Source organism: Crassostrea angulata, chromosome 3 (genome assembly GCF_025612915.1).
Source record: "Crassostrea angulata isolate pt1a10 chromosome 3, ASM2561291v2, whole genome shotgun sequence".
Classification (NCBI taxonomy): Eukaryota; Metazoa; Mollusca; class Bivalvia; order Ostreida; family Ostreidae; genus Magallana; species Magallana angulata.
In genome coordinates this window covers 25803641-25812205 of record NC_069113.1, presented here as the reverse complement: position 1 = coordinate 25812205, position 8565 = coordinate 25803641, and the positions used below count along the sequence as shown (strand labels likewise).

Genomic DNA, 8565 nt, shown 5'->3' with positions numbered 1-8565 from the left:
GAAATTTAGAATATTTTTTTGCAGGAATAATAATTTTAGTGTGTAAAATTTTATGAATATATAGAAATTGAATTTAAACTATAATTAAATAGCATTGGAAAAGTAAGATTTTTTTTTTCGTTTTATTTTGGAGATCCAATTACAGTCGGTGCATTTTCAAGGCTGACTTATCGCCACAGTGTCTTAAAGGTAATTTCAAGATAAAACAAGACAAAATCTTTTCAATATTAAAATTTCATCTTGAAATTAATGAATTTGTTAGATTTCCTTTTGCAATTCCAAAAAGGGAAATATCTGTATTTTGTTGATTACGATGCACGCCTTGTACTCTATAGGTCAAAAAGAGACAATCTTGAAAAACCACGATGAAAACTTAATTAATCTGTTTGGTAATGTAAAGCTTACGAATGTTGTGCGCCGATTAACATTATTTTCACATTTTGCAAAGTCGAGACGTATATTTTGATTTTCATAATAACAATTTCGTGACGATGGTTTTCTTTTAAAAGTTTGTCTTAATTATATGAATAGTAAACATGTAATTCGTAATCAAATTACAAGAAAATATATTTATATGTATGTATTTATATTTTGTGACAAACGTTAACTTGAAATTAAACGTCGTAAAATCATGCGTTAATTTATACTAGTATATCACTGATCTAAATCAGAAAAAGAAAGAAAAACGTAGAAGCATAAACTGTGGCTTGACATTACACAACTAAACTTGTTCAGTAAATGAAATATTTGTTGTGTTGATTTTTTTTGTAGGTTTTTTCCTGATTTACTGATTTAAACGTTGCTTTCGTGTGAATGCCATTTTATCTACGAACATGTTCTTGAAAGTTGACTATCATTTAACATTGGATTAAATCAAATGTATTTAACATAATTCAAGAGGATTTTAAATTTGCCTTTTTTTCATTTTTTTTTTTGGGTGATTGAAGTACTATAGTCTGTCCCAAGTTATTGCTTCCATCGCTTTTTGATGATTTTTAATAAAATTACACATACCCGTGAAAGAAATAGAGTTGAAATCGTTAAAAGGAAATATATCCAAGATATCTTCATTGAACAATTATCCCTTTCTACTCAGAAAAATTCACAGGAACGAAAACAGATTCCTTACGGAGATTTATAATGGGGAATGTTTACATCTTTTCTCCATTCGGAATACACTCGGAATACATCGCATAATTTTTTAAAGTTATCATCCGGGCTTATTAATGGCTGTTGCAATGCAAAATCTCCGTAGACTTTCAATTTCGGGATGTGTATTGAAACCTAAAGTGGTAGAGGGGGAGTTTCAAAACAGATAATCTGGACATTTTTTATATTAGTGGATGAACTTAGTTTGAGCACAAAGGTATTTACTATTATTGAAATATCAAGCAAAAAGTGGTGGAAGCAAAAACTCGGGACAGAGTATAGAGTAAATCAAGAAATTAAAGATGTATGAACCAATAATTTACTTGGATTGACACCAATTATTAGTATATTATCTAATAGATCTTTTTTAAAGATATGGTTTCCCCAAAGCAGATCAGTCGTTTCATCTTATTTTTTAGCCTTTTTATTTTCGGGGGGGGGGGGGGTCCAGAAAAAAATGGAAATAATTTTTTATATAACATTTTTAAAAAATTGTTTTTGTCAACTGTATTTGTTCTCTCTAAGATATTGACACAAATTTTATAATGTTAGCATTTTGGTTTATGATGAAACTATTAAAACTATTGTCTGTATACCTCTTCATTATACTAGAGTTCTAGCAAGAAAATGTCGTACCAAAGTACGTAAACACACTAATGAGGTAAGGCTATCCAACGTTTCATTGACAAAATCAAATTGATTACAAGCCAGGATTCACTAATTAACGAAAAAGAAGTCAATTCTTCACAATTTTTTTCTCCTTCCATATAATGTGTTGATAGAGAAATTTGAAAAAAAAATTACATTTCACTCGATAGTTACATTAAGTCAGATTGAGATGAAAATCCGAAAGACGTCGGTCTCTGTTATGGTAAAAGTCAACAAGATTCTCTAATTACAGACTACGTTACTTAATTAACATAACCCCCATTAGCATACGAACTCGTTTACTTAGGCGTGGTACGGTTGAAATTATTTTTGTGCACGAAATTATAAATCATCTTTTTGGACTTGCATGAATTTTTAAATGAAGTTCGCTGTCCCCGTCGCATTCAGTCTGCCGGTGAATATTTTTTTTTCACACATCAAAAATCAGATTTATTTAATTTTAAAGATACTATTTCCTTATTATCAGTATGCATTGTTCGATGCTTTTCCTTGTATATTCTTTTTAATGCAGGTCAGAAAATGTTTGTATCAATGTGTTCATCGTCGCCAGCCACGGGATTTGTGTCCATTCTATTTCCACTTGAACTGTTTTGTTGTGTTGTTTTTTTCATTTAAAATAGGTTTGCATTGTTTATTTTAAACACTTGTTTCTCAAGAAGATTTATACCGTCAGTTAATCAGTTAAAACATACATTTTTAAGACAATGTAATTACGCAATCAATGAGTTATTATTTCAACCCTTACCCATTTATGTGTTCCTTTAAAGAAAAGAGATATTTGTTATAATATTTTATTAAGAAAATAGAAAAACTTTTTTTAAGGTAAACAAATCTGCTGAATGATAAACCTCACCCCCCCCCCCAAAAAAAAGGGGGTATAAAAAATTAAATAAAACCAATAATCATGATAAATGAATAGAAAAGAAAGAAGAAATCATGAAAGTTTATGAACCTTTATATTCATATACATGTAAATGTAAACATTGATTATGAGTTTTTAGTAGATGCAAGAATAATCTAGACTTTTATATTTTCTAAAAAAAAAAAATAGCAAACTCGGGAATTGAGAAGCAGTGTTAGTTGGAAAAAAAGAGCCCTTGTAGACCTTTAATAAGTAAAAGTAAGAAAAGCCAGCTACCTTCAGCCTGTTCACCCGGATGTTGACCGAACAACCACCAAAATAATTCAAATTTTGTGTTTATGAAAAAATAGTGCATTTGAACCTGTATCTTTAAAAAATGCTACTAACGCATGTACAAGTATAATTATGCAAATAAAGATATTTCATTGTAAGATAATGTCAAATTCTGCTGATTTTTAAACTAACTTGCTTTAAACTGAAAGCATCGAGTAGAGATGACCAAATAATTCAAATAGAGCAACATAAAAACAAGTACACGTGTGCTTAAGGAGGCTTGGTCAACCAATTATCCATCTGTTCTATTTTAGAATATTAAATATGATATTTTTGACCATAAACTGTAATTTATTTAAGAAAAAATACAAATATTTTAGCTCTGAAAACTATGCAGAGCTTGTCATCGTAAGGAGATTGATATTGTGTAGAAAGGCCACCACTAACCATCCAGCCAACTTAATATCTAAACAAGTATGTCGTCAGATACCGTTCTACCCCTAATCAAAAGTCGTTTCTACCTACAGAGCCATGTTTTCAGGCATTTTAGTACTTTGATTACATGGCAGAAGTGAAGTGAATTTTCTTGATGTAATTTTAAACAGTAGCTAACACGGCAACCATATATTGTTGAGCTCATTCGAAAATCCGAGTGAATACGTCCAATTCGTTTTACTATTCCGGGAGAAATAAAAACAAAGATTCATCTACGAGTTTTTCCGTTCTGTTGTCTTCTTTTAAGAGAAGATAAGGTGATACCTGATAGAAAAAGGAAGGCGTCGAATCTTTTCGCTGATTATATACATGGAGACTGTTTAATTCATTTTGATTTATAATAATCGCATTATTATAATTGCCAATGGCCAAGATTTAAGAACGCATTTTTCTATTTAAAAAAAAGTTTGAACTATTGATAGGGTGTTGAATTATCCGCGTAGTGAAATGGCATTTGATTTCGTAATAAAAGCGTTTTTCTTGAATCGGGAACTTGAATTTTGTTACGTGAATATTTGTTTTATCTTCTTTTGAATTTTACATGAATAAATTAACTGCATGGTTTTGAGACAGCCAAAAATCAATACTTGTATATTTCATTTATACATTTTAATTTACTTTTTAATATACGTTCATTAATTGAAAAAAAGAAAACACCTTCATAATAATATTGTTTATTTGGATTTAAAACAAGTAACAACGTGATTGAATTCAGTCATGTGTCCACTGAGTGTCTATATGGTGCTTTATAGCGGAATGGCTATCCCGCCGGCTGGCTTCTCCGTGGTGGTGGTGGTGGTGGTGGTAACCGGCTGAACTCTCTCGAACTTAGCATCATCGAATTTGTCAACAGTAAACGCTTCGATATATGTGGAGTTCTTTCTTTCCCTAAATCTCAGATCATCCACAGAGAACATATGTCTTATAAGTCCAGTCGGGAACATGTTAAACTTGAGAGACGTTGTCTCTTCTCTCTGAAGGTCGAAAGTAGCGTAGCCGTACTTTGCCTCCAAGACTCCACTTTTGTCAATGATTTCCATTTTCCCGTAGATGTCGTTAGTATACGTTCCAGTGAAATCTGTCGGAAGTCGACCAAGTGGCACGACCGGGTGGACTTTGGGGGTGTCGGGGTCAGGTCCCTTCATGAAGGGTTCAGGGAACGTGCAAAGTAGAGAAGAGTTTAACCATGGTTCTTTATCGAGATACAAGTCTGAAATGTAGCTACTGAGAGCAGTTCTGAAAAGATCCTTTTTGTCTTCTCCAGTCATTGCGATGAATATTCCAAGATTTCGGTCAGGGAAAAGGGTCATCAGGGTGTTGTAACCATGCATGTCGTCAGCAGTCTCCAGAATTCTTTCATCTTTAAAACAAAGTAAATACAGAACTAGAGAAATACAACGGATGCTAACTTCTCATTTTACCCGCCAATATTAATGAAGCAGTTGACAACTAAACAAGCAAGGTAAATGGTAATTTTTTTTAAAATCAAAACGTTGCTCTTAGAGATTTTGAAATGTATGAGGTGTAAGGTAATGGTGCTTACTGTTGTACATTCCTCGTTTGATTCCCATGGCATACGCAAAGTGAGTCCTAGATACGGGGACACCCCTTATGGTCAGGAAATAGTCTTCAATGCTTGGATCTTGCAGACGGTTATAAGCATCGAACAAATCACGGTGAATTTTCTTGGCCAGTAACACGTCGTTTGTTCCAGGAATGCTTCCGTTGCCAAGGAGATAATTCATGAATTTAGACATGTCGTTTGCACTACTAAGGACACATGTTGTGCTGCACAAGCTAGACCATTTTCTAGGAAGAAAAAAAGTAGAAAAACATAAGATCTGAAAACATAACTTCTGGTACGTTTAACAAAGAGTGCAATTATCTTTAAGGCTGATAGTCATAGATTCATGACGATATCTGTGTAAGGCCTTACTTCAAGAACTCGAACGGAACTGGGAACAGAGAGCCGTCGTCCTCTTTGTAGGCTCTGGCAATGTCGACTGTTGAGGGCTCCACAGTGGTGAAGAATTTGGATTTAGCCATTCCGAGGGGGGTATAGATCTCGTTTTTAACAAGATTCTCCCAACTATCTCTACCAAGTCGTTCGCCAATCGTAGTGAGGATGCTGTACATCAACTCATTGTAGTAAAAGCTGTCCCTAAAACGCCCTCTTGGCTTCATGCTACTTATTCGTCTGTTAAAAAATAAATGTAAGGATATGTACATGTATTTCTGATATATGTCTTTTTATATTTATTTTTCATTTGAAAACATGACTGTCTAAGGATATACAGTACATTTAAGAGGATAGAATCACAAATAAGAAGAAAGGCAAATTTTCACTTGTGTTTGGCGTGCTATCTATAACTATAAAGTGGTGGAAAAGCGCGTTTCAAGCTTTTTTAAGGCTGTATACTGGGTTATTTTCGCCCCGTGTAATTTTTGCCTTCATACACTTGCAAACAGTTTTGCCCCGTCTTCAATTCGTCCAGACACAGTTGTGTTTAAAGAAAGATAGTTTGAGACATTAGAATTCGCACAATCTTAAATTAGCCCACTAACAACGAGGGCGAACGGGGCGAAAATCAAACGGGGACGAATATTTCCCTGTATACAGTATGTATAAGAGTGTGGTATTAGCACGCAGGATACTCACTGTATGACGGGGTCGCCTCGGGTAACCGTATCGTCTAAGAACAAGTAAGGAGTATTTTTGAATCCCAACCGATGCGACATGACATCCAGAGATGTAGCATACCGGGATCGTAGCTTGGATTTCTCAAAAAGCTTATTGTTTCCAAAAAGGTTTCGTAGAGTAGTGTCCTCGTCCATTCTGAATTAATAAATAAATAGATGATTATGTGCAAAATTTTACTCAATAAGCATATAAATTTACCGATCTGAATTTTTCAAATGGTTATTTAAAATCAGTCACCGTTCCTGGTATACAATGAAAAACTTATGTAAGATATTACACATAACATGAGGATACTTTTGATACCACATGGTTCTGTATTGGTTACATTTTTTATATATTTCAAGCAACTGTCACTTGATAAAGAAATGCAGATTAACATTCATTCAAACAATGATAAGAGATGAAAATGGAAAATATATTCACGATACGTTAAATGTTATTAATGTAACATTGTAACAATGTAACATTACAATGTGATTTTACATGCCTTGATACATGGAAGACATAATTATATATCATCATAGCCAATTACATGGGATTCAAAAGTATAGTCAATTACATGTTTTAGATGATGTTTAATATTATACAAGTATCGGTACAACTAAAACGTAAATGTAATATTTCTCAATAGATTTTGATATAATTATGTCTTAAAAACTTAACTTGAACTTACTCGAGAGTAGAATCTGGGTTGTTTGAACTGCAGCGAAATAGATCAAAAGTGCATGGTTTAATATTAGATGAAAATTGCCATTTATAAATTTTCATGATCGACACATTGGGTTTTTTTTCTTCATATGATTAGTTTTGAAATGTGATCCCACGCGAATTGCTACTGGCGACAACGAATCGCAAACCATAGGGTTTTTTTCAATTTTTCAAATAAAGTTCAAACTTGCCATTACCGTTTTGACGAAAACACGTGAGTTTTTATCAATTTTTTTCTCCGATTGATGAAGCATGCATACATTTTCAACACATTTCAAGAATTCTTCAAATTTCAGAAATAAATCTATAGAATACTCACTCGGCATATTCTGCATTTTTCTTAGCGATAAGAATATTGGCGAATAAAGCTGAAATTCCTCCTAACCCAAAGAGAGTATCGGTGGTAATGGCCTCTCCAGATATTTTGTCCTTGACCCCGAGGGCCTCCGTCAGGACATTTTGACCATCTTTCACCACAGAAACAATGACCCCTGGATTTTTATCCCTTCGACAGTTTTTATAAACCTCTTGTATCGTACTTCTGATTTGGTCTTCTAAAGGGCCGCCATGACAGTAGAACAAAACAAGAAAAAGGACCACAGAAGAATAGAGGAGATTTCTAGAGGACATTTTAACGAATGAAGCACCTTGTGTATTATTCATTTGGTTTTATATGACTGTTTAATTAATTCGTCAGATTATGCAATGGCGAACGACGCTTATGAATTAATTATACATCTCTCTCATCATTTTAGACAGGTAGAGAGCGACTCTGGTTAAAATGTCGTTGGATTAATTTTCTTTTTTACCTGGCCACACCTTGTAATTAGGCGACCGGTGTCAAAAAACATTGGGTCGCTTCAAAACCATATACTTGTGCGTTGTCAAAAGCTGTGCATACAAATGATGCGCAGTGTTTGCAATTTTAATCTAACAAATCACCATCTAAACCACAATAAAAATTCATTTTTTCAAAAGCAGTTTTTTTTATTAATGTTTTCCGTATTTAGTGAAACTCGGCTTTATTTAGATTTTAAAATCTGATGTTTTTCATCATGCTGTTCAAATTTGGGGGGGAAAAGCCTTCAGAATTTATACAGGATAAAATAATGTTTACTTCGTCATACAGTCATTCATGAAGACAAATCGAGAAAACATTTATCAATTTATAGGTTATTGATTTGTATCATCATAATAACCACGTAATCAAAAGGATACAAAAATATCTATAAAAGCACCAGAAGAGCAAATATGCGTTGGAAACTCATATATCGAATCTCTGACTTTTACATGTTTAACACAGAGAATATGCGTTGGAATTTCTCGCATGTGTCACAAAACGCATTGATACTATTTTAAAGATCTGGCCCTATAGCCAGCAAATTTGATCTCAGTCTCACTTTCCCACGAAATGCTCCATTTGTAAAAGTAAGACATATCAAACGTGAACTTGTCTAAGTTTTATGGGCCCGGGGCCTGAAGACGTTCAAAACATGTGTAGTTTGATTTTTATTTTAGGATTGTTCGGGACACATAATAATCGATAACTACGAATTAGATGGCATTAATCTTTTTTTAACATTCCTTGTAGTCAGTAATTAGGTTAGCAAAACCTGATGAATCAAGACGATTCCGGATTTATCCGCAAATGAGAGCATGACAATAACTATGCACATACTTCATTAAAACATCGACCAAAACATCTGGT

General features: G+C 33.5%; 1 protein-coding gene across 2 annotated transcripts; it reads right to left on the bottom strand.

The window, feature by feature from the left end:
* Positions 1–4106: 4106 nt before the first annotated feature.
* On the bottom strand, positions 4107–7523 carry LOC128177160 (gigasin-6). Of its 2 annotated transcripts, XM_052843741.1 has the most exons (6): positions 7177–7523; positions 6823–6849; positions 6108–6284; positions 5385–5645; positions 4992–5257; positions 4107–4808 (listed from the first exon to the last, which is right to left on the bottom strand). In XM_052843741.1, exons 1-6 carry the CDS (start codon positions 7518–7520, stop codon positions 4195–4197), a joined length of 1689 nt encoding a protein of 562 aa, XP_052699701.1. In that variant the 5' UTR covers positions 7521–7523; the 3' UTR covers positions 4107–4194. The 2 variants fall into 2 exon arrangements, with proteins under 2 accessions (XP_052699701.1, XP_052699702.1); XM_052843742.1 differs by lacking the exon at positions 6823–6849.
* Between the last annotated feature and the right edge of the window lie 1042 nt (positions 7524–8565).